Source organism: Elephas maximus, chromosome 12 (genome assembly GCF_024166365.1).
Source record: "Elephas maximus indicus isolate mEleMax1 chromosome 12, mEleMax1 primary haplotype, whole genome shotgun sequence".
NCBI lineage: Eukaryota > Metazoa > Chordata > Mammalia > Proboscidea > Elephantidae > Elephas > Elephas maximus.
Genome location: NC_064830.1, coordinates 65649161 through 65676501, shown reverse-complemented (window position 1 = coordinate 65676501; position 27341 = coordinate 65649161). Strand labels below are relative to the sequence as shown.

At 44.4% G+C, this 27341-nt stretch overlaps 1 protein-coding gene across 2 annotated transcripts in view; it reads right to left on the bottom strand.

Moving 5' to 3' along the window:
- The window catches only part of RBFOX1 (RNA binding fox-1 homolog 1), a 440434-nt gene that overhangs the window by 55645 nt on the left and 357448 nt on the right, over positions 1-27341 (bottom strand). For both annotated transcript variants that reach the window (XM_049903714.1, XM_049903715.1), the window contains one exon: positions 7181-7313. In XM_049903714.1, coding sequence (XP_049759671.1) covers positions 7181-7313 — 133 coding nt within the window. The remainder of the gene's footprint in view (positions 1-7180; positions 7314-27341) is intronic.

Sequence of the window (27341 nt, the reverse complement as noted above, 5' to 3'; positions counted from 1 at the left end):
GGCCAGCCTCTGTCAACAGGACCTGAAGCAGATCTGACGAAATGGGGGAGGAGCAGCAAACATTTAGTTTGGGTCCAGAACCCCAGAACTAATCATTTAACCAGATCAAAATAGCTTCTGCCCTGTTCTTTCATTCTTTTGTGCTGTTGTGCACACTATTCCTTGTGTTTGGAAAGCCTTCCCCCCCCCCCCCCCCCGCTTTCCCAAATATCCTCATCCAAAAGCAGATTACCACTCAAGAGCCAAGTTAGATGGGGCACATGTGAGTATCTGGTTCAAGTTCCTGCCTCTCCAACTAGTAGCTGTGTGCCCTTGGTCAAATGACTTAAGCTATCTCAGCTTCATCTACTCTTATGGAAAACGGGGGAAAAGGTTACTAAGTGCCCCCGTGATGACAGAACTCAGTGAGATAACGCATGTAAAATGATAAGTAACATGCACGGCAGAAAGGAGGTGACTACAACATGGTAAACAGTTACAGTTGCTGTCAAGTCAACCCCGACACATGGCGACCCCATGTGTATCAGGATAGAACTGTCCCCGACGCGGCTTGTTTTCAGTGGCTGATTTTTTGGGAAGTAGTTTGCCAGGGCTTTATTTTGCAGAGCTTCTGGGTAGACTCAAACCTCCAACCTTTCAGTTAGCAGCCAAGCACACGAACTGCTTGCACCACTTAGCGACTTACAACATGATAACTCTTATTAAACCTCACCAACTCTATCAGCTTTACCTAATGCCCACACAAAGCTGAGTTCTTCTTCCCTCCTGTGAACGCCAACGTCACTTTTTCTGCCCTCGGCTGGGCTACCATTAATTTCTACCTCATTTTAAGGGTATGTATTATGTAGTGGCTTATTTTGCCTTGAGAGACATTCCCAAAAACTTCTTCATGATTCGATACCACTATATGCCTAACATATTACCTCGTACCTAGGAAGTGTTGGAGAGATATCTGTTGGGTGAATATTGCCCATGTTTGAAAGCGGAGGTCGGGCATTTTTAGGAGGTGGCAGAATATGACACAGAGGCATTTCTCTGAGTCATTTCTTTCTCAGCTCCAGGGAGAATTCAGTAACTGATGAGGAGGAGGAAGTCCACATGCTCAGGTTGGCCCCTGATGTGGTTACTCAGTGCCAATGGCTATTAACAGTGCAGGAGGGGAAGAGGAGAAAGATTCAAAACTGGACTCTGAGTTAGGAGATCAGCCCAGCAGTCTAGGCAGAAAGCAATCCAGGCGTGAAGAGAATAGTAACTGAATGTCCGCTGTACTCCAACCACTACGCTACGGCATGGATGCAGCGTGGGCAAGCCGGCACTAAACCTGCCCTCGCAGCACACACAAGCACAGAGCCATGCACATCAATGACAACTTGTACTGTGACAGGCCCAGGAAAGGGGAGAACAACGGCCTTTAGGAATGTATAATGGAAGGAAGCAGAGGTCAGGGAAGGCTGAGCAAGTGACTTGGAAATCTCAAGGATTAGCTAGGTAGTGAGGAAAGAAGAGCAGATAGGCAAAGGGAACAGACAGTGTGAGGCTCAGGCCCTGGAGGGTGCCTAGCCCGCTCTGAGGGCTGGGAGGAAGGACTTTGGGGGGTTGAGAGGCCCAGCAGAGAGAGGAAAGGAAGAAGCCTAGCTGCTGTTATAAACTATAAGGAGCCCTGGTGGTGCAACAGTTAAATACACAGCTGCTAACCCAAAAGTTGGTGGTTTGAATCCACCCAGCAGGGTGAAAGGCCTGGCAATCTGCTCCTGTAAAGATTACGGCCTAGAAAACCCTGTGAGGCAGTTCTACTCTGTCACATGGGATCGTTATGAGTTGAAATCAACTTGATGGCACCTAACCAAAAAAGAAAACCCAAACCCATTGTCATCAAGTCTATTCCAATTCCTAGCGACCCTATAGGACAGAGTAGAACTGCCCCATACGATTTCCAAGCAGTGGCTGCTGGATTCGAACTGCTGACCTTCTGGTTAGCAGGCAAATGCTTAACCACTGTGCCACCAGGGCTCTGAAGGCACCTAGCAAAAACAGTATAAACTTCACCTGTACGTATCGTTTGTTTACACCAAGAGTGACTTCTGAAAGTTTTGGAGAGAAATGAACAAGAGGATGAGTGATCTACCTTCATAATCACGCTGAAGAACAAGCAGCCAATATGGTCATCCTAGTTCGCAGCATGAAATGGAAGCCACTAAATGGGCTACCAGGTTACCAGTGTGCTGTGTGCATTTCTCCTAAGCTACTAGCAATAGAACATGCACGACTACCACCACTACTCACACTTATAGAGCAATTAGTGTGTGTCAGTCCCCAGTCTAAGCATCCGATGCTCATTATCCCATTTAATCCTCTTAATACCTTGAAGAGATGGATACTGTTATTATCATCTCTTTAGAGATGAAGTTAAGAGAGCTCAGTATTGACTAAGCTGGGATTCTAGCCCAGGTAGCGTGGTGCCAAGGCCCAAACTTTTAACTACTATGGCAGGCAGCGGTCAAACTTGAGCGCATATCAGAATCGCCTGGAAGGCTTGTTGAAATGCTGTGGCTATGCCCCAAGCCCAGACGGTCTGATTCGATAGATGTGGATGAGGGTGGCAAGGCTGAGAATTTGCATTTCCAATAAGAGACAGGTGATGCCGAGGCTGCTGGTTCAAGGATTACCGGCACACCAGTTGCTGTGAGCTGATTCGGCCTCATGTGGTGAACCCCTGTGTGTCACAGCAGAACTGTGCCCCACAGGGTTTTCGATGGCTGATTTTTTTAGAATTAGATCACCAGGCCTTTCTTTCACGGTGCCTCTGAGTGGCCTTGAACCTCCAACCTTTTGGTTAGCTTCCTAGTCCACTAACCATTTGCACCACCCAGGTACAGTTTGCCATCTGGTTGACTCCAACTCATGGAGACCCCATGTGTGTCAGAATAGAACTGTATTCTACAGGGTTTTCCATAGTGATTTTTTTGGAAATAGATCTACAAGCCTTTCTTCTGAGGTGCCTCTGGATGGACTCAAACCTCCAACCTTTTGGTTAGCAGCTGAACACATTAACCTTTTGTGCCCCCCAGGGACTCCAGGTCCAGTGACTACACACTTGGAGAATCATTGCAGTGTGGACACGCCATCTCCCAAGTCTTACTTTACACTGGAAACAAAACTGAGGGCCAGCTTCCTAGGTACTATTTGTAAGGGGGAGCTGGGCAAAATATAACTCTTCTACAAAGTCGCATGCTGGTTTCCAAGAACGTACCCAAACTTTCTTGTTTTGTTTTTTTTTAAGGCTCAAAGAAATAGTTTCACTTAAAATATCAGCTATGTAGGGAAAGGAGGGCTCAGGGTCCCACTGTTAGTGTGCAGCTGTAGATACAGGAATCACAGCCGAGGCATGGGAGGAAGGAGGTGAGGTCACGCATTGAACAGACACAGCCCTATTTTAATGCAGAGATGGTCTGCCTAGCCATGCAGAGGTAATTGTCTTGCCCGTCAATCACAGGAGGACTGCAATATGCTTTTGCAAGACCATAATGCAAGTGCACATCTCATTTTCTTAGGGAAATAATAACAGTGGTTAAATATTTGGATGAATGCAAGCAGGGAATGACTGCACTACAGCAAATTAGTTTACTTAAAAAAATAAAATCAAAGGGGAAAAAGAAAGTACAGGATGTCCCCCGAACTATACAATCTGCTTGTGTGACAGAATATGGACCAGGCACAAATATAGTCTTGAAGCAAAGTCTATTTAAAACTCCTCTACCCTGCTGCCCCATCCAACAGGAAAACCAATTAAATGTTTTTAATGGGTTCAAATCTAGCCATTTTTGAATGGTTATCAGGTGGGTCCACGAACTCCCTGATGTTTATATAGAATTGTGTGTGTGTGTGTGTGTGTGTGTGTGTGTGCACGTACATGGCAGTGTTTTTTAGGGAAAAGGCACACTTTTAAGTACATTTTTAAAGGCATCTGTAACATTCCAATACCCGCCCCCCCACCAAAAAAAATTTAATAACTACTTTCCATAAATGCACTCAATTGAGAGGCTTTTGGGGTGACATTTTAAAAACCATCTAAGAATTTGAGTAAGAAACCCCACTAAAAACAAATGAAAAGCTAGAGAGAATTTTGGAAAATATTCTGAGAATGAGGGATACTGATTTCAGGTCCTAGTATTTATACTAAATGAGAAGGAGCCCTGGTGGCGAAATCGTTAAGCATTTGGTTGCTAACACAAAGGTTGGCAGTTGGAACCCACCCAGCAGCTCCCCGGGAGAAAGACCCAGAGACCTGCTGCTGTAAAGGTGACAGCCTAGAGTACACTAAGGGGTAGTTCTACTCTGTACCATGGGGTCAACGATGAGTTGGAATCGACTTGATGGCACATGACAACAGCATACTACATGAGAAAGTTCTTGAGCATCAGGTAATACAGGCTGGGGATCAGAAATCAAGAAATTGTCACCAAAAAGCCTGGCTGATTTATATCCAGAAAGGTACACAGACTTAGCCTCAGAAGCTGGTGTCAGAGGCTTTGTTAGGATCAAGTCTGAAAACCTTCTCAAAGAAACTATCTGCAGCATTCATTCTTACACTGGCCAACTCTAAAAAAATTCTCTCTTGGGATTCTACATCTTTCCTTTACCCAAATTAGCACAGAGTCCACTCAGAGCAGCTCTGAAGGTAACTCTGGGAAGTTGTACAGATGTCAAAATTAATCCCTTGATGAAATTCAGACTATCTTGCCCAAAGCCACCCAGAGAACCGAGACCAAAATGCTATAGCTAATGCCCATGTCAAACAATCCAAATGAAAAGGGAAGCCCCTGTTTAAGATGTTGGGCTCATACTTTTTCATTGGGTAAGAAGGCACTTCAGGTAGTTTGTAACCCAGCCAAACACCTAGGCAACTAGCTGAATTTCCTTCCGACTGGCACTTAGCTCTTACAGATGCTGGTGGCTGCTCCACGCCCCTCCCTTTCTGTCCTTCTACTGTCTCCCTTCTGGAGAATTCTACCTTGTTCCTAAGGGTGGTTTCAGCATTCCAGTCAATGTTGTCAACAAAGAGGCACAATCTGCAACCATAACCAACATTTTGGGGTTATTTTGCTAGAATGTTAAAATTAAATCCATTTTAACACACATTGCTTCACCGCGTGGAAAATGCCTGATTCTCTCCCTGGTGAACGAGGCGTTTGTGAGTTATGCATGGTTATACCCAGCAAAGAGCACATCCATTCAGAGTTAGCAAATTTCCATCTTACAGAAGGTGTGCTATTCTGGGAGTTTTATAAATTGTTCATGTGAGAATAAGCCTTAAAATTTTGCTTTACTTTTTTTTTTTTTCAATATAGTAGTGAGATACTGAGGGTACATATACTGAGCTATAATTACCATCTGCTGAGATAACGGTGTTCAGATAAACTAATGTGGTATAAATGTGCAATTTTGTATTTAAGGCTTATGAATCGTCCTTTAGTAACTACATGAGCCTAGAGGGTAACTTGTTGCCTGCCCCCGCCCCCACTTCATAACTCATTATGTGACCTTGGGAATAACAAATCTTTATTTCTGCACTTCTTGATCTATGAAATGGGCTCGATATGGAGTAACTGGGGATAATGATTGAACTACACTCTCGAGGGTCCCTTCTATCCCATGATGAGATACGTAACACCCAGGACATGCGGATGCATTTGGGGGGAATGGGGAAAATTTAGGGCTAGTCCCTCCTTGGTTTGTTAGAATCCATTATCTTTTTGGTTAAAAATATTGTGTTTTGTCTACTCAGCAGCTCAGAGTTGACCCAACTCTAAGGTCTACACAAGAAAGCCAGCGGATATTGTCTGATTTCTTTTCTTCCATTTTCTTTCTGATGATTTCATCTAGTTCCATCTCTTTACATTCTTAACTTTGCATTACCATATGCATTTTTAAAATGGCTTAATTGCTCTGTTTTGGAATGGGTGAGATATGAATAAATAAAGGGAAAAAGTGTTTCCCTTTGTCATCAGGATAACAGAGATGATCTAGGCTATTTCAGGTTTTCTAAAAGATTTATAAGCAACAAAGCAAAAAAAAAGAATTGTAGGTCTTTAGCCCCTTCACACTGATTTAAATGCCGCCATATTCTTTCTACTAACCAGAAAGCTGGTCACTGACCAGAGACATTCTGTACCAGACCACCTTGGGCACAGCTGGGTTTCCCTTACAGCAGGGCTGCAGACATTTGGGCTGGATCATTTTTTGGTGTGGGCTGTCCTGTACATTGTAGGATGTTGAGCAGCGTTCCTGGCCCCTACTCACTAGATGCCAGTAGCACCTCCCCTAGTTTTGACATTCAGAAATGTCTCTAAACATTCCAAATGTCCCCTGGGGGCACAGTCACCATGGTAGAGGACCACTGCCTTAGAGGGATGCCCAGGGATGCCAGAAGGTTCTACTGCCATCCCTAAAAGCAAAGCACAGAGAGTGGTGTTTCAGGAGTGCAGCTGACCACACCAGTAGCTTTTTGGGGCATTCGCCAATATGTCTTGATATTCACTTGGCAATACCAGAGTCCATGCACAGAAGGACCAAGCCAACAACAGGGAACACTTAATATACATTTATCCACAGAGGGGAAAGGAAGACAAAGGCTGTTTTGGAAAAATCCACCCAAACAGAACCTTTATTCCAATGTCATTGAACTGTTGAGTGTTGGTATTTGATGCACACAATGCCTAATTTTCTCTTTTCAGCAAAAGGTTCATAAACTTTGCAGCACAAGATGTCTTTGGGGAGGGCAGTAATGCGATCCCAGTGATTTTTATGTATGAAAACCTCAATCACTGGACGAATTCAGGGGGCAAATGTGATCCAACCTCCTTAATAACCAGATGTTTGCAATCATCAGAAATACAACTTTGGCTGTAACCATTTCTCTGTTCTCCAGCATTCAGTCTCAAAGAGAATTTACATAACAACATGTGACATGTAGAATGCTTAAAGGCACCAACCATGACAGGACAAATTACACTCATTTTTCAATACTCTTTTGCAAGGTGCTGCACACCAGGCGTGTGGGGGGCTACGTGCTGGGGCGGTCCTGGGAGGGGGTGTCAAGACCAGCATGCACTCGCAAACAGCTCCATGCCTCTGGAGGGTGAGGGCTGCGCAGGAAGGCCCTCCAGGCTGGTCCACTTACCCGCCATAGGCCGGGATGGGGGGTGGGGGCGCAGCGGCCCGGAAGGTGTTGTACACGGTGCGACCGCGGCCACGCAGGTGTGCGCCTCGGTAGGCTGCCGCCGCGGTGGCAGCTGGATACGGGAAGCCGGGCACTGTGGGGAGAGGAGAGAGCAGAGTAAGACTGGTCAGAGGCACACCTGCTGTGGAGGTACCCGCCCCCAGGACCCCTTCTCCTTGTAAGACCCAGGCCGAGGTCACCCCTAGCCTCCTTCCTAGAGTCTGAGGTCTAAAAGTGTGTAGCGGGGTGGAGGCCAAGGTCCCATTCCAGAGAGGATGGTCTAGTTAAAATCGAGGTACTTCCGCCCAAGAGAATATTGTAAATGACAAACATTTACAAAGGATTCTCTAAAAAAAAAAAAAAAAAAATTAATTTCTATTTTTTAATTGTGCCTTAGATGAAAGTTTACAGCTCAATTTCTCATTAAAAAATGTATACACAAATTGTTTTGTGACATTAGTTGCAATCCCTGCACTGTGTCAGGAAGCTCCCCCTTTCTGCATAGGGTTCCCCTGTCCATTGGTCCAGTTCCTGCCTCTTCCTGCCTTCTCGTTTTGCTTTTGGGCAGATATTGCCCATTTGGTCTTGTATATTTGATTGAACTAAGAAGCATGTTATGATGTGTGTTATTACTTGTTTTATAAGCCTGTCTACTCTTCGGCTGAAAAGTGGGCTTCTGGAGTGGTTGCAGTTCTGACTTAGCAGAGTGTCCGGGGGCCAAAGTCGGGGAGTTTCCTCCAGTGTCTTTCAGACCAGTAAGTCTTGTCTTTTTTTCATGAATTTGGATTCTGCTCTACATTTTTCTCCTGAAGAATTTTTAATGGCGGGAGAAAAAGCTCACTGACAAACACTTAAATTTAAAAAAATATTTAAAAAGGAGATTGTAAAATACATGTGCAATGTATTCTCAGTTGTCCTATAGGGTCGCTATGAGTCAGAATCGACTTGACGGCAACGGGTTTTTTTTTAATGTGTATGTAGGCATATAAACACACATCACATGTGTCCATATGTGTATACATGTACTGTCCACATGTAAATAGTTTATATCTCTAGGCTGAACTGTATGAGTGTTAGTTGTTTATAGCTTTTCCCTCATCCCATTTTCATTTATTTCCCACATTTTCCTTTAGGTACATATATTGCTCATTGAGATTTTTGACTGAAGTACAATATTCCTGCAAAAATATGCATATACCATAAGCGTACAAACCACTCATGTCCCAGCAAACAGATCATTACTATCACCCAAAGTCCCCTACTCCACCCCTATAACCAATGCCATTGAGTCAATTTCGACTCACAGCGATCCTATAGGACACAGGAGAACTGCCCCACAGGGTTTCTAAGGCTGTAATCTTTGTGGGAGCAGACTGCCACATTGTTCTCCCTCAAAGCAGCTGGTGGGCTTGAACTGCTGACTTTTCAGTTAGCAGCTGGGTGCTTAACCACTGCACTGCTGGGGCTCCTTTCCATCCCTATAAACCCAAAACCCACTGTCGTGGAGTTTATTCCAACTCATAGTGACCCTTTAGGACAGAGTAGAATTGCCCTATAGGATTTCCAAGGCTGTATTATCTTGACTGGGTGGTGAGTTCAAAACGCCAACCATTTGGGTAGCAGCTAAGCACTTTAACTACTGCGCCACAAGGGCTTCTTCCATCCCTATAAAAACTCACTGCCGTTGAACAGCGACTCATAGCAACCCTATAAGACAGAGTAGAACTTCCCCATAGGGTTTCCAAGGAGCAGCTTGGGATTCAAACTGCCATCCTTTTAGCTAGCAGCTGGGCTCTTAACTGCTGTGCCACCAGGGCTAAAAGAAACTACAATAACTATAATTACAAATGAAGAAACTGGAAACTCAACTCTTAAGAAAAGAGTGTGGGCGGGGTTTTCTTCCCTAGGGGAAAATTCTCTGAAGGGGACCGGAGGTGAATGAAGTTTGATGCTCACTTGAGACCCCTGATGATTAATTTAGTTGCCTCTATCTAGGATGAGGACCCCTGGTGGTGCAGTGGTTAAGCACTCGGCTACTACCCAGAAGGTTAGTGGTTCCTACCCTTCCAGTGGCTTTGTGGGAGAAAGACCTGGTGATCTGCTCCTGTAAAGATTATAGCCTAGAAAACCCTATGGGGCAGTTCTACTCTGTAATACATGGGGTCGCCATGAGTCGGAATTGACTTGGCAGCTCCCAACAACAACTAACTGGGATATCCTTCTTCCCATCACTATACATCCAAGTATCAACTCACCAAGTCCATGAAGCTTTCACTAAGCCACTTCAGCGTTCAAGGGCCTCTCCCTCCTCTGAACCTCCTAGGACTGTCACACTACCAGGCTCACCAGGCTTGTCCTGCCCCACTAAGCAGCAGGCAACATTCCCAAACTACATTTTCTAAGAAGATGCTTTTGCGAAATCACTGCCCCAGGAGAGCCATATTAATGGTTCAGAAAGTCCTACAGTAAAGAAAGCCCTCTAACCTAGCTCACTCAGTACCCTAAGCTTAGCTTCCCAAAGAACTCTTTACTAAATTGCAGGATACCTAACCTCTCACAGGGCATTGGGTTTGAGGAGAGTAAAATTAGTCATTTGTTCCATCATTCTCTCTCCTGTCCAGCTGCATGTTCCTTGAGGGCTCTCTTCTCTGATTCATCTTTGCATCTTCCCATGCCTCCCCAGCTCAGTAGAACACCATGCTTTTATCCACTGCCAGGTCTCTAACTATTTCATACCAGATGAATGTGGGGACAACTTAAATACATGGAAAAGTGGATGAAGATGTGGGTTGTGGTCAGGTCAAATACTGGCAGGCTGTTTAATAAACCTTCTCTCCTTGCCCCATCTTCTTTTCCACCTGGCTTACCTAACAGGAGCTTGGAGGATTTCCAGAGAAGGAGACAGACAAATGTATGAACTGGGGTGGCATGGATTTTCTCTCCCCTCCACAGCCCTCCTTTTTGCATTGGGTAAATCTGCTGCAAAAGACCTCTTTAAAGTGCTGAGAAGCAAAGATGTCACCTTGAAGACTAAGGTGTGCCTGACCCAAGCCATGGTGTTTTCAGTTGCCTCCTATTCATGTGAAAGCTGGACGAAGAATAAAGAAGACCAAAGAAGAACTGATGCCTTTGAACCGTGGTATTGGCAAACAATACTGAATAATACCATGGACTGCCAAAAGAAAGAACAAATCTGTCTTGGAAGAAGTCAACCAGAATGCTCCTTAGAAGCAAGGATGGTGAGACTAGGTCTCACATATTTTGGACATGTTATCAGGAGGGATCAGTCCCTGGAGAAGGACATCATGCTTGGTAAAATAGAGGGTCACTGAAAGAGAAGACCTTCAACGAGATGGATTGACACAGTGGCTGCAACAATGAGCTCAAGCATAACAACAATTGTGAGGATGGCACAGGACTGGGCAGTGTTTTGTTCTCTTGTACATAGGGTTGCTATGGGTCAGAACCAACTCGATGGCACCTAACAACAATAACAACAACAACATAGCCCTCCTTTGTTCTGTCTGTCCTGAGTTTTAACAAACTATTTGTATTAAGACTTAATGGTCCTTGGGTGGTGCAAATAGTTTGTGCTTGACTACTAAGCTAAAAGGTTGGCAGTTCGAACCCATCCAGAGGCAATGTGGAAGAAAGGCTTGGAGATCTGCTTTCATTAAGATTCTCATTAAAAACTCATTGCTGTCAAGTTGATTCCAACTCATATTGACCCTGTAGGACAGAGTAGGGCTGTCCTAGAGAGTTTCTAAGGCTGTAATCTTTACAGAAGCAGACTGCCACATCTCTCTCCCTTGGAGCAGTTGGTGGGTTCGAGGGTTTAACCATTGAGCCACCAGGGCTGCTCCCATGAAGATTATAGACCAGAAAACCTTATGGAGCAATATTACTGTGTAACTCATGAGGTTGCCATGAGTTAGAAACAACTTGACGGCAATCAGTTTGATTTTTTGATGAGACTCAAGGCTAGGAAGGAGACAGACCTTTCTTTGGCATGACAAGAAACAGCAGAAATACTACCAGGAGCTTGATCTTCATATTATGTTAAAGACTTCTCCATCCTAAATCCTAACTGCCAAGATGGGCTTTGCCCCCTCCTCCCATTGTCTTCACAAGTAGAAGCACTCAACCGTATCTCATCCCATTATCTAGAGAGCTCTTTCCACTCACACTAAAGCACCAACTCAGGTGAGGGCCGGAGGGGGCACAATAGGCTTAAAAGGACCTTGGAAAGAAAGATAAAAGTAGGCATGAGAGATCCCAGGGGAGCCACTGCTTGCTACCTGAGGGACAGGGGTGAACCTGAAGGAGTAAGATTTACACCCTATACCCATGGTCCGTGGGTGTCACAAATGGTTTGCGCTGGGCTGCTAACCTAAAGGCTGCTGGTTTGAACCCACCCAGTGGTACGGCAGAAGAAAGGCTTGGTAGTCTGCTTCCCTTAAGATTATAGCCAAAACTAACCCCTGAAACCATTGTCTTGCAATAATCTTTAAACCTTAAACCAAAAATATCCCCTGAAGTCTTCTTTAAACCAAACAAGTTTCACTTAGTTAGTAAAGAATGTTTGCCTTGAGCATTGAGCACTGTACTCTTTTAAGATCTATTTATATGGGGTCAAATGGACAACAACAACTCAAAAGGTTAGAGAGTAAACTTAGGGGGTGGTGAGTTTATGTTAATGGTGGAGGAACAGCTCAGAAAAGGAGGGTGAGAATGGTCACACAACTTGAAGAATGTAATCAATGCCACTGAATTGTACTTGTAGAAACTGTTGAATTCATGTAGGGTCTGCTACGTATACTGTCAACAGCAACAACAAAAAGGACCACAGCCAAGAAACCCCCCTGGAACAGTCCTACTCTGTAACACATGGGATTGCCAGGATTAGAATGGACTAGATGGCAGTGGGTTTGGTTTGGTTTTCACTCATGCTCATTGTATGTTTGTGTGTGGTTAAGCACTAGGCTGCTAACTGAAAGGTCAGTGGTTCTAACCCACCAGCCACTCAGCTGGAGAAAGATGTGGCAGTTGGCTTCCTTAAAGATTACAGCCTTGGAAACCCTATGGGGGCGCTTCTACTCTGTCTTACAGGGATCGCTATGAGTCGGAATTGACTTGACAGCAAAGGGTTTGGTTTGGTTTGGGTTTGGTGGGCAGCAGGGTTGGAAGGCAGAGGAGCTTGTGGAGTTTCCCACAGAAGCCATTCCTGGTTTTGTGCCACCCTATGGAGTCCTGGTGGTGCAGTGGTTAAGAGCTTGGCTGCTAACCAAAAGGCTGGCAGCTGGAATCCACCAGCGGCTCCTTGGAAACCCTATGGGGCAGTTTGAGTCTGTACTATAGGGTTACTATGAGTCAGAATCGACTTGACAGCAGTGGGTTTGGTTTTGATATGGGTATGTAATTGTGTGGGCTGGAACAGAACACTTGAACAAGAAGTAGAGACTGATTAGCTATTATCTGGAATTCTGTATGTGTTCTTGAATGGTGAACAGCTAGCCTGCTTAATGGTGGATTCTACCACATCTTTCTTTCAGATGAGGGCAAATGTTGGCATTGTAGAGGCAAACCAGAAGGATTACATCTATTTGTGTCTGAGGAGACCAGAAGGGTTACTTGTAACCTTTATTTTTAATGGTTGTTAGAGACAAATTGTACAGTTTTATTTAACTCTTGGCTTCCCAGCCTCCAGCACCAAGGTGTCCTGGGTGTGTTTCAGCAAATGTGCTTGGACTTGAGGAGAACTGTGAATCTTCATGGGGAAAGTGGGTAAACCCTAATATCCTAAAAGCCCAGAAGTAATGAGATGTGAGATGCTTGTGTCAGGACTGGGGGAGAAAATGAGTGAGAATTGTTTGACTCCAGACCTCTCTTGCCACAGTTCAAATATTAAGTTTTCACAGGAACTCCCTGGATCTCAAAATAAAGAAAATGAAAAATTCACAATCTGGCGGAGCAGCTGGCCGCCTGTGTGAGGAATCTGGTTAATTATGTGACCCATTCGTTATCACTGGCCACCGTGCCGAGTCAGGGAGACTAGATCCGCTCAGCAACAAGCGGGTTTTACAATAATTCTCGGAGGATTTAGATGTTGAGATACAACATGAAACAGGAGCTCAGTCACTGAGCAAGGGGTGCACGTTCTGCTAGAAGTGGAGAGCCAGAATTCCATTTCAACCCATTCTGTTCCAAGAGAAAATGTCTTTGCCCGTGCGGGATGAGGTGTTTACAGGTCTTACCAGGACACTCCTTGGGTGGCTTGAGCAAGGCACACTAGAGGGATTCTTATCTCTTAGAGGAACACAAGAAGGACTATAAATCAGCTCTGATTTTAAACAGCACCTTCCTTCCTCAGGCACAAGGAGGTTCGGCAGGTCAAGCTTTGGACCAGAGGTACCAGAGATTCCAGGTCTTCCGGTGGGCGGTTTGCTTGGCTGTGTCTTTCTTGGGGATGGTCTAGAGCTGGTGCAGGGCCCCTTTGGGAAGTCTCTAGTTAGTTATCATGGATTAGGAGCATTTCTGATCTCCCTTCTCTTCTTTCCTTCCTCCTTTCTTCCCTTCCTTCTTTCTCATTCCCTCCCTTCCTTCATTTCCTTCCCTCTCCCTTCCTTCCTTCCTTACTGCCTTCCCTCTTTACTTCCTTCTTTTCCTGATCCTCCCTCCCTCTCTTCCTCCTTTCCATCCCTCTTTCCTTCTCTGCTGCCTGCATTTTCATTTTTATTTTACATATATACACACACATATATATACACACACACACACATATTAAAAAACCTAAACCCGTTGCTGGCGATCCCATGTGTTAAAGAGTAGAACTGCTCTCTAGAGTTTTCTCAGCTTTAATCTTTACAGAAGCAGATTGCCAGACCTTTCTTCTGCAATCCCACTGGATGGGTTCAAACTGCCTACTTTTGGGTTAGCAGCTGATTCCAAACCACTTGTGCCATCCAGCGACCTTTATTTATGTGTATATATATACATATATATATATTTCATCTCCTTTTGAAGAGGCTGCCATGAACTTCCTCTAGGGTAAGAGCAGTCAAGTAGCTTGAAACACAGGAATGAAGGAGAAGGACTCTCACTATTGCCTGGATGTGATTTCCATCTGTTCTGCTCATTGTTAGAAGAATGTTTGGCATAGAATGTCCTAATGCCGGGCCTGGATACCCTGAAGGTGTTAACCAATGTCGGGCTCCTTCCTTCTGAGGGCACAGAGCCCCCTTCTCGCCACTATGCACCTTCCCTAGTGCTGTCCTCTACCTGCAGTGACCCGCCCAGTACTTGCAGATAAACAGTATGCAGACAACTCAACAGGATCTTGATCATGACCCACAGAAAGGTAATTTCTACTTACATACTGCTAGGTACTTCACTGGCCCAGCATAGCAAACGAACTTGGAATTTGCTTGATTCCAATGACAAGGCAGACAGCTTGCACAAATCTATTGTACTAGAGTCCTAGGCCAATTAAATTCACTGTGGTTGCAGCAGATCGTCAGGGTTTGAAGATCTGTTTCTCTTTCTGGGGAAAAGCAGGACCCAAACTTTTCCCCCAGACAGGTAAGACCTATTAACAGGCGTTCATCATATCCTGCCTCGCACAGCCCCAGACAATGTTCTCCGGCAACCCAGAAACACACAGTCCCTGAATGCAGTAAATGCCTGCAACAAGGAACAGCAGAAAATAACCATTCTTATAATCACTGACTTGCCTGGTTTGTAGCTATGCCTCCTGCACTCCCCATCTCCATTAGAGGAATTCTCCCCCTATGGCTGGTTTAGGACAGCACAGCTCTCTTCTCATGCCAGTAAGACAATACATACAATTTTAAGGGCAAAGAAAACACAACTGTTTGTCAGGCTTCTTTTAGACTCAATGTGGGATGGAAGGAACTGATTTTTTTTTTTTTTTCTATTTGCCTACCAGGTGTGTTGGCTTACAGACACTGGCACATGGCTAAATGTATTTTGGAAACAATTACCTGGCCAGGTGATTCAGATACAGACTAAACAAGACCAAAATGGCTTTATCCTTGAGCCACAGAGAAAAAAAGCATCTTAATTATATGCTTGCTTTGTGGCGTGACACTTAACCTTTTATTTATTTATTTGAAGTTATCATGGCATCTATCTATCAATGCCCCAGCTCAGGCATTCGGATTCAGTACATGAGCAATAAATGTTTAATAAATCCAATGCAGAAAGTCACATGCAAACTTGCAACGTCTTCTCCATCGCTGGAATGGAGTAAATCAATCTTAAATAAAAGTCATAAACCCTTCACTCTGCCCCATCTTTGAAAACGCCTCCTGGTAGTTAAAGAACAACGTTAGAAAGAAGAGATACCAGATTATAGGTATCTCTGAACCAGTACACTGAAGTCTGATTTTTTTCTAGTTGGACGTCAGGTTAATAACCATGCAAACAGGCCACTACTGTATTTTTACACAAATAATATGCACCTTTTACGTATGTTTGCCAACCACTCCCTCCCCTCTCAGGGTATTTTCCTAAGGCCACTGTGCCATTTTTTTTCACATGTTGCTGTAAAAAAAAAAAAAAAAAGCATAGCATGCTTAGGAAAATACCTCATGGTGGGGGAGGGAGCGGTTGGCAAACAAACTTAGGAGGTGAGCGTTATTTGCGCAAAAATATGGTAATGAGGAACAATGATAAGGATATAGGTTGATTTTGTGGAAATGGTACAAATCCTTAGTTCTTGATATGAGGAACATAAGAGACAGAAAAATCTGAGGTTTATTATACTGGGAAGGATCCATCCCTCTTAAACCTTATCCAGTATGAATCAAAGTGAAAAATCTGGTATCACTGCAATGAAAATTGAATTTAGCTCATAAGCTAAAAATGAGTTTCTCCCAAAGAAAACAGGGCAAGAGCTTTTGGAGCAAATGCCAATTGTGCATCTTGTTGACACATCAACATTCCAGCTCGCCCATTCCCATCCTTCAGCTAGATTTATACACAAGGCTTATTTGGGGGTGTTAAAAAAAAAAAAATTTTTTTTTTTTTTTTTTTTTTAGTAGAGTAACAACCATCACACTTCTTGGGAATGAGGAGTTCTATACCACAAAACTCAATGAAATGGAAGCTTTAGGGATGTAACAAGAGACGTACCGAGATGCGTCCAAGGCACATCAATATTTTTAAACAGAAAATGTGTGGGTGTATCAACCAGCCAAAGGGGCAATTCACCAGTGTCAAGTGCTTGAGGCCTGCCTCCCTGTCAAAGACCAAGCCAGCACCTCCCACCTCCCGCCTTATAAGAGCTCTGCATTCAATGTATTTACAGCGACAAGCATGCGTCTGCCACCTCTCTCTCTTTTACGAATGTGGTGCTTACCTGAGAAAATAAACACAAATGGGATCATCTCAGCAGCCCGAGATCCCCAGAGAAGCAACACAAAACCAGTGGAAAATACTTGCGGGTTATAAACTGCGTATTAAAGTTTTAGAGCGCTGGGAGAAATGTTAAGAGTAGCAGATGCAAAACTCAACGGGGGGGCAGATTCTGCATCAAAGCCATAAAAATATACAACCGCTTTAATGGGCAATTATTCTTTGCATTTGTGCGCTGGCTTGAATTTGCATGAGATTGCCAGACGCCCTGCAAAAGGTGTGCCATTGTAACGGGTGAGGCACTCTCTCTTTGTCCCCCTCTCCCTCTCCTTTTGCGCCATAATACACAGCTCCCCACCCTTAGGAGATTTTCAGGCTGTGCCATGCTCCTGCTCACTGGCAGCTGAATTGTTCTGTGGGTGATTTACAGTAGAGAATCTTCACTTACATAATTCTGGGAATGCACACACCCCGTCAAGAGCAGGCTCCGGGCTTTGTAGGTGGCCCCTTGGGGAGAACTCCTAATCCATGCAGTTGACCATAAATTAAGAAATGGTATAATAGGTGGCACACCGAGGCAAGATAAACAGCCAGCAATAGTCTTCCTAGAGCAGGTAATTTCCAAGGCAGAGCATTGTGTGATAAACATCACAAGGAATAATCAAATAATCTGATTATTTTTTCCAAATTAAAAAATATATATAGTCTTTAAAAAGAAATTCTCCAGTAAAGGTACATCTAATTGGTTTAAAACACAGAGTTTGCCCACAAGGTCACTATCATTAAATAATACTAAATGGAAAAAGTAACAATATGAAGCATATTAAGTTCTAGGTCAAAACCCAAATGGAAAGGCTTTCAATTTTTTTTTTTTTTTTGACTCAGTAATTTCAGGAATTGGAAAAAAATTATGTGTGTGTGTGTTGGGGTGGGGGTGGGGGTTTCCTTCATCCATTCGGTCATTTACAAAGGGACCAAAATGGCCACTTAATTTGTGGAATCTCTGGTTCTCATCTTCATATATATTTATCCCCGAAACACACATCTGAGATTGACCCTTGTTTCGGCGTCAAATGCATGTTGATATTAAATACCGCTGTTTATAAGTGAATAAATCTACATTTTGGACAAACAGTTCCTTACAGGACATCCTCATTTAGAATGCATTGAATAGGAAAACAAAAATTTCTAATTAATGTACAAGTCTAATCACCATTCTCCACATGGAAGAGTAATTTTTCACTGTTCATTTGCTCGGTTTAATCTCCAAACTGACATAACAGAAATGCAATGTCCTATAAATCTCCGCTCATTTGTTTCTTTGATATTCATATTTCATGGAACTGCAGCTGCTTGTTTGCTGCAGCCCTATTACAACATGCAAAAGTGTCGATAAAAATATTATGAAAGGCAAGATGTGTTTCTTCCTGGCTGCGCATGCCATTTATTTGGGGAAAGACAATAAATGGTTTGTGGATTGTCCCTCGGCCTGCTGCTTGGTGGGTGATTAGTGATTAATTACCTTGCAGCAAATTGACATGGCACAAGGAAATTGACACAGCCCTGATTAATTAACTTTTTATGGGAGGTAGTTACTCACAAAACATTGCACACCATAATTGAATCTCTTTACATAAAGTCATGGTACAAAAGTTTTAGTCAAATCCAAATTAACCAGAAGTTTCGAGGTTTCATGGTTCTGATTAGGATGTGTCGAAGGAATTGCCAAGAACTTGAACTTGGATAGAAATGACCATTGTTGCAGAGAAAAGAGATGGTAATACTGCATTGGTTTGGTTACCCAAGCTGAATTTATTGACCTAAATCTCTAGATAGACTTTGGGGATAAAACTGTATCAGGCTAAAAGGCTTCATCTTCCTCCAATGTCACTGGCTGCCGCGTCTTATTGTTTTTCCAGGCTCTCTCTCCTTTGTCCTTCTCTAAAGATTGCTACTCCTTGGAAGAAAAGACCAGGTGATATGCTTTTGTAAAGATTACAGCCTTGGAAACACTATGGGGCAGGTCTACTCTGTTTTATAGGGTTGCTTTTTTATGAGTTGGAATCAACTCAACGGCACACAACAACAACAACAACAAAAACAAAGCTTGACTTTACCCCCTAATTCAAATCTCTTGGTTCCAACATCACTGCCTCCAAGAATCCTTCCCTGTTAATCTAACCTAGCATCTTCCCAATCCCTACAGCTGTCATTAGCATATTACTCAGTATTTGTTCTTTCATTTATTGCTATTTCATTTCCTCCCTTGCTTGCATCTTCACTGTAGTTTTCTCCATTGGGATGTCACAGGGTAAAGAATTTCGTCTGGGTTACTACTATGTCTCCAAGAAGCCCTGGTGCAGTGGTTAAGCTCTGGGCTGCTAACCTAAAGGTTGGTGGTTCAAACTCACCTAGTGGCTCTGGAAGAGAGAGGCCTGGCGATCTGCTTCCATAAAGATTATAGCCAAGAAAGCCTGCGGGGCAGTGGTATCAGTTGTAGCCGCCATGAGTCAAAATCAACTCCAAGGCCCGTAACAGCAACAGTAACACTGTCTCCGTCACCTGGAAGTGTACCTGGCAGAAGGTAACCACTGAATTGTGTTGATTATCAGATAAACTGAGAATGCCATGGTAGTTCAGTTACAGAGGAAAAGGGGTGTCAGCCTTTGAACTTGTAAGACTTGCAAAGACAATAATTGATTAAGATGCTATCTATGAAGGATGCATATTCTAAGAAAACTTTCATTGAGTGAGGAGGCTGATGATGATGGAACCTAAACTCTCTTATCTAAAGATTCAGGCTGCGATAACTGGACTAATCCAAGCAAAGGTGCTATTGCAGTTGGTAAAATTCCAAGCTATGGTGCCTCCTTAGCAGCTGAAGGAGAATTCGACTGCATGATGACAGCAGCTAGCATTTACTGTTGCTTTTGTTGTTATTGTTGGTGTTAGCTGACTCACGGCGACCCCGTGCGCAATGGAACAAAACGCTGCCTGGTCCTGTGTCATCGTCATGATCGATTTCGGGTGTGATGATTGTGGCCTGTAGGATTTTCACTGGCTAATTTTCAGAAGTAGATCTCTAGGCCTTTCTTCCTAGTCCACCTTGTCTGGAAGCTCCATTGAAAGCTGTTCGGCATCATAGCAACACACAAACCTCTGCTGACACACAGGCGGTGGCTACATATGAGGCGCATTGGCCAGGAATCAAACCCAGGTCTCCTGCATGGAAGGCAAGAATTCTACCACCAAACGACCGCTGCCCCCTCTTAGCATTTACTAACCAAACTTGTTTCCATCCACTCAATTCTGACTCATAGTAACCCCATAGGACAGAGGAGAACTTCCCCATAGGATTTCCAAGGCTGTAATCTTTTTTTTTTTTTTAATCTTTATAGGAGCAGATTGCCACATCTTTCTCCTGCAGAGTTACTGGTGGGTTCGAACCCCTAACCTTATGATTAGCAGCTGAGCACTTAATCACTGCATCACTAGGGCTCCTTTAGCATTTACTAACACTTGCTAATTACCAGACCCATAGATAAACTCACTTGTCACAGAACCCTATGAACCAGGTAACTTCACTCTTCCTGGGGAAGACACTGAGGTACAGAGCAGCTCAAAAGCTTACCCAATGACTTGAAGCCAGCCAGTCTGACACCAGAGCTTACGTTCTTACCTACTACACAACGCAGCATTTCAAGTCAGCTTTGGGCCAAAGGTTTCCACTTCCATCCCCTCCATATTCCTTCCAAAAACCAAACTGGTTATCATCAAGTTGATTCCAACTCCTGGTGACCCCATGTGTGTCAGAGTAGAACTGTGCTCCACGGAGTTTTCAATGTCCGTGATCTCTCGGAAGTAGATCACTAGGCCTTTCTTCCTAAGTGACCCTGGGTAAATTCCAATGGCCAATCTTTCAGTTAGCTGCCAAGGGCTCAACGATTTGTACCACCCAGGGACTTCCCGTGTTCCGTGTTGTTGTTAGTTGCCATCGAGTCAGTTCCAACTCATGATGACCCCATATTCCATAGATGGTCCCCACGTGCCTGCCTTCCCATTGCTTGTACAAGCTGCCATATCCCTTCCCTATATCCACGCGGCATCCAAGAGAGCTTCAGCCCCTATTCATCATGGGTTGAGTTAATTTGCAGGGGGATCTGTTGACAAGCCTGACAGATCCCTCAGTATATTCCTTGTTTGGAGGGAGGGGAAGCTGGGGGTTGGAGGGTGCCATTTCCTCCACGATGTATTTATGTCCTGAGATTGTAAGACACCTGGAAAGGCTTTGCTCCTCTTCTGGTAATTGGATGCAGGCCATGGGTCACCACTGATTTATGTTCCTGATTAAGAGTCCAAAGGCCAGCTATTTCCCTTCCTCACTGGGGCTTACCTCCACATCTGGAGGTGAGCCAGGAGGACTGGGTAATTCCAAAATGGTGCGAAATGGATTCCACCAGCAATGGTGACCTGGGCTACGCTAGACTGGGGTTATTGGAAGCCTGTGATACACACAAACATGTTTATTTTCAAAAAAGTGGGCTCCTTTCGAATGAATGATTTGCACCACCCAGAGTCCCCATGTTCCATGGTGTTGTTAGTTGTCAACTAAGGACAACTAGAAATTTTCTCAAGGACTTAGAGGACTGAATAAGAAACTTTTATACTAATTGGGGGATGTTACACTTTTTTTCTGTATATCATCAATTTGTTAATATGGTTGTTGTTGTTAGGTGCTGTCGAGTCCATTTCAACTCATAGTGACCCCGTGTGAGAGAGCAGGACAGCCCCATAGGGTTTTCTAGGCTTTAATCTTTCTGGGGGCAGATCAACAGGTCTTTGTACCTCGGAGACACTGGGTGGGTTTGAACCATCGACCTTACAGTTAGCAGCTGAGTGCTTAACCATTTCGCCACCAGGGCATTAATATTGCTATTGAATATCACTTTACTCAAAGCTTGGTTAGGAATAACTATCTTCCTCAGAAATAAAAGAAATGAGTCATCCAGGAGAAAAAAATAAAGGCAACTAAACGCAATTAGCACACAAGGGTTTACTCTGAGTGGTTAGTCTGATGTTCCCAAAGCAGAAATGTTCCCTAGTCTAAAAACAAATTTAGAAAGCCAAGAAAGCCCACACAAACCGCTCAGGCACATGGATATTCTTTCAGCGCGTAAGGTCTTTTTGACTTTCTTTCTTTTTTTATTGTAGATGAAGGTTTACAGAACAAACTAGCTTCTCATTAAACAGTTAGTACACATGTTGTTTTATGACATTGCATAACAAACCCACGACATGTTAATACTCTCCCTTCTCAACCTTGGTTCCCTATTACCAACTTTCCTGGCCCCTCCTGCCTTCTAGTCCTTGCCCCTGGGCTGCTGTGCCCCTTTAGCCTTGTTTTGTTCTTTCGGTCTGTCTAATCTTTGGATGAAAGGTGAACTTCAGGAACGACTTCATTACCGAGCTAAAAGGGTGTCCGGGGCCATACCCTTGGGATTTCTCCAGTCTCCGTCAGGCCAGTAAGTCTGGTCTGTTTTCGTGAGTTAGAATTTTGTTCTACATTTTTCTCCAGCTCTGTCTGGGACCCTCTATTGTGATCCCTGTCAGAGCAGTCGGTAGTGGTAGCGGGCACCATCTAGTTGTACTGGACTCAGTCTGGTGGAGGCTGTAGTAGCTGTGGTCCACTAGTCCTTTGGACTAATCTTTCCCTTGTGTCTTTAGTTTTCTTCATTCTCCCTTGAGAGGTGAGACCAGTGGAGTATCTTAGGCAGCTGCTCACAGGCTTTTAAGACGCCAGGTGTTACTCACTGAAGTAGAATGTAGAACATTTTCTTTATAAACTATGTTACGCCAGTTGAGCTAGATGTTCCCCGAGCCCATGGTCCCCACAGCCCTCAGCCCTGCAGGCCTTTGAGACTTTGAATGAGGGCAGCGGCCTCGGTTTTAAATAATCACCATGTGATTCATGCTTACCTCCCAATGTTAGCTGTTGTCTCTGGTCTCCCAGGCTACAAATAGACAGATTCATTCTTGTGGCAGATGACACAGCCACTGGATATGCAGTAATACCCTTTTACTGTGCGCAAGAGAAATTTGTGATCTGCCTACTCAAAGGTACTGACAATACCACCCCTGCTCCAGGCAGGACTTTTGTAATGTTGCATTGAGCGAAACGGGAATGCATCTCAATCTCCGTGTGTTTAACCTGCCGGGACTGCAGAAGTCGTTTGCAAAGGTGATTTCTGTCGTTGGAAGAGACAAAATCCTGCAATGCCAAGATCTATTTTAATTTGGATGAAGTAATTTGCAACGATGTATTAGTCTGACAAAACCTGTACCAGGTGCCAATTTAGTTGTTGTTTTTTTTTTTTTTTCCCAGGTAGCAATGGAAAAACAAAAACAGCAAATAATGTATTAAATAATCATGGTATTGAGTGCGTATGCACCGCAGAGTTGCAGTTGTGAAATCATTCATGATCATTCACGATCTATCTAACAGCTGGCTGGAACATCGAGCTTCGTGAATTGTCTCTCCAGGTAGGAAACAGAGCAAGTGAGATAAATTAGCTTCCTTGTGCCGGCTGGATTTCTCATGCCTCTGAAGGGCAGCTGAACTCCTGAACACAAGGCCCTCAGAAGGGTAGGCGGGGGCTCCCGGGCTGGTACACAGCAAAGATGCATCCTTCATTTCACTTCAAGCCATCTCTGTGGGAACGGCTGGTCTGTGGGTGCTGAGGCCATCTGCTTTCAGACTGGAAAGACTGAGTCCCGATCCTTTGATCAACATGCAAAACAAACCTGGAGGACAGGTGCCATCTGGACCTAGAATGGATAGATAGCCTGATATCCAGCCTGGACCAGTACAGGCCAGGCTGGAGATGAACCATTCCGAAACTGCCCAGTTGTCCCAGCCACTGTTGTTGTTGGGTGTGATTCTGAGTCGTAGCGCCTCCATTTTCCCATGAAGCCTCCGGGTTGGTTTGAATTGTCGACCTTTTGGTGAGCAGCCAACCACTTAACTGTTGCACTACCAGGGCTGGCTTCCCAGCCATGAGACCCATATAAACCTACCAAACCTGCTTCCTTGGTAAACTTTCAAAGGTCTTAGAGAAGGTAGTTTCTAGAAATACAGGGAAAAGTAGCCATTTGTTTGAGGAGGTACAATGTATCAAACAGCCTGAATGGCTCTTTACACAAATTATCTCATTTCATCCTGTTGCTTTGTGGATACCCCACTCATGGCAACCCCATGTGTGTCGAGAGTAGAACTGTGACCCGCTGGGTTTTCAAAGGCTGATATTTTAGAAGTAGATCCTCAGCCCTTTCTTCTCAAGCACTTCTGGGTGAACTCAAACCTCCAGCCTTTTGGTTTGCAGCTGATTGCATTAACTATTTGTACCACCCAGGGACTAACTGAATGGTTGGCAGTTCGAATCCACCCAGAGTCACCTCAGAAGAAAGGCCAGGCCACCTGAAAAATAAGCCATTTAAAACCCTATGGAACACAGTTCTACTCTGACACACGTGGGGTTGAGAAGGGTCGACTGGACGTCAACTGGTTTTCTGCTTTCTCTCATGTAACACTCACAGGTAGGCAGGCAGTCAGGACTAGCTCCTTCATGAAACGACTTGGCTATGGTCACACAGGTAGTGTACAGTGACAGTGTGGACCTAGCTTGATCTGAATCCACCTCTTTTCACTAAACCCCATTGCTGCTCATGGGGAATTTTGTAAAACCAAATCTGGGAACTATGATTTGACCGTGAAAAATTATCTTTTGGAGATGTTTCCTAGTCCCTGCAGCAGTTATCAGGAGTGGGGTGATGGATACCCTTGGGCAGGTGTTCCCATAGGGGCAGTTCGTGCACATTTATTTTCAAATGAAAAGCAATTAGGCTTGAAGACCTTCCATCTCATGCAAACAAAACCCAGGGAGACACATCTAAAATGTGTGGTGTGCTAGCTGATCCTGGAACTACATTTTCTTAACGCTCTCCCCAAGTTTTCCAATAGCAATAAAATAGCTTTTGGCATGACAAGTCCTTTTACATCAATGAAAACATGATTGAACCAAACACCATTTCTGGAGTCCTAAGTGGACCCAATACTAAAATTTTCCTGTTTGAATTAACTTTACCAGGCTCCCTTTCCTTCGATGGGAGGCAAGCCCGGCTTCCTTTCGTGTATCTTTGTACTGCGTAGGGAGATTTGTTTTTGAAGAAAAATATGGCAAGAAGAGAAGGGGCTACCTCTGTGGTTGGACACATATCTATGCAAGAAGAGCCTAGAATCCTGATCCCAGGACTTGAACTACACGAGCTCCATCGGATGCTCTGTCTCCCCTCCTAAGTGGCTTACCCCCAGCTCCATGATCTGGGGAGGGCTTGGCTCCTTTTACAAAGCTGGGTCTCCTGGGAACACACAGTTGTTCCTTCACATCAAGCTTCCCCATTTACATCCCCAGAATCAAACTAGCCCTTATCTTTAGATAGGTGGATGGATGGATAGATAGACAGACAGGTAGATAGCTGCCACTGAGTTGACTCCAACTCATGGTGACCTATGCAAAATGGAACAACAACAAAAACAAAACAGAACAGGACAAAAGCCTAGTCTTGCATCATCTTCATAATTGCCAGCATGTTCGAGTCCATCATTGAGGCTGTTGTGCCAATCCATGTAACCGAGGGCCTCCTCTCTGGCCCTCTACTTCACCAAACACCATGTCCTCCTCCACTGATTGATCCCTCCTGTTGGTGTGTCCAAAGTAAGTGCACTGGACAATGTTCTGTTGTAATCCATAGTTTTCCTTGGTTAATTGTCAGAAGCAGATCACCAGGCCTTTCTTCCTGGTCCATCTTAGTCTGGCAACTCAGCTGAAACCTGCCCACAATGGGTGGCTCTGCTGGTATTTGAAGTCCCAGTGCTATAGCTTCCAGCATCACAGAAACATATAGCACATAACATGACAAACTCTTATCTTTGGCCCCTAGAAATTCCAAGTTCAGAGCTCTGAATTTAGACCACATTCTTTTTTTTTTTTTTTTTACATCAACATTACTTTGGGGATGCCAATGAAGTACAGATGAGTGCTTGAGAAAAAAAAAACAATAAGCTTCTCAAACTCTTGAAGGATTTCCCTCTGGGCTCTGTAGAGGAAGGCGGTGGGGGTGGGCATTGCCAAGGAGTTAAGTGGGAGAGCCGTACCAGGCATTTTCTTGATCTTCTTAAGAAAACATGAGCATTAAAAAATACTTTCTGTCAACGCTATCACAGGCCTTGGGACTTCCAGGGAATTCCCCCAGAACAACTGCCTCCCTGCCTTTCATAAACAGCTCATCTCGGCCTTGTTCTCTGGCTGTGCAAGTACCAGAATCCCAGGGCAACGTGGTTTATTGTTTTAATATCTGACACAAAGCAAACATATCCTCCAGTGACTCCTTATCTGTCATATGTATTTCTGTGAAAGAAATATCAAGACAAATAAGATGGTTGGGGGCACGCCACAGGATGGTAGTTTTTGCAATTGGCAGCCTTTTGCAGAAGCAAGACCCCCATCTGGAAAAGACGAGAGCCACCTTCTGCATTGAGATTAATAACCAAAGTGCAGGGAGAGCTAGCTACAGACGCCTGAAGTTTGGCTTCTTCTTTGAAGATTCTTCCCTTTAAACAACTGGGGGTGTTCGACTTGTGAGTTTTATTTTTCTCAAATTGTTTTTTTTTTTTTTTCTTCTTCTTTTCTTTTTTTCTTCTTGTAAAGGACAAAACCACCACAAACTTGGGTATGATTATGACTTCGCTGAAGTAACTGCAGAAGGAGCCCGGTGGTACCTCCATTAAATGCTCAGCTGCTAACTTTAAAGGTTGGCAGTTTGAAGCCACCCTTCAGTTCCACGGAAAAAAGGCCTGGCTGTCTGCCCCCATAAAGTTACAGCCCAGAAAACCCTTTGGGTTAGTTCTACTCTGTCACATGGGGTTGCTATGAGTCAGAATCGACTCAATGGCACACAACAACAACAAAGCAACCACAGACATTGGTGAAGAAGATAACCCACTTTGGAGGGATGGTGATGGGGCTTAAAACTACAAACACACCTTCTCCGCCACTGCTGTCCCCGTGCAGTAACGAGTTCACATAAACCAATTACTTGCCGTGGAGTTGACTCTGACCCCCGGAGACCCCATGTGTGTTAACAGTAGAACTGTGCTCCATGGGGTCTTCAGTGGCTGTGATCTTTCAGAAGTCGACTGTCACGTCTTTCTTCTGAGGCGTCTCTGGCTGAACTTAAACCTCCAACCTTTCACTTAGCAGCTGAGCACTTTAACAGTTTGCACCACCCAGGGAGCCTGGGCTAACATAAGAGCAAGTGAAAACTTCTTTAACATCACCTGTTAATAAATCAGAGGAGTGCTGGGCCCTGGAGGCATAAGACAGATGAAGCAAAGCAAAGAGATGGGGCTTCAGTGATGGAGAAAGCATGGTTTGTGAAGGTCATCCATCAGCAGATGGCGGCCAGGTAACTGTGAAGTCACCGTTGTTCCTTAAACTGAGCATGAGCTGTGATTAAGGCAACGGGAGGGCGTGGCAGGTAGGTGTCTCAGGACCTCTCAGCCCGTGGGTTAAACTAGAGAAACAGGGTCTCAGAAGCCAAGCGTGTCTATCGTGCCAGATGATGGCGAAAGCAGTGATATTTGATTCACCCACCGAGAGGCACCCAAACGGCAGGTATTAGTGGGCAAGGC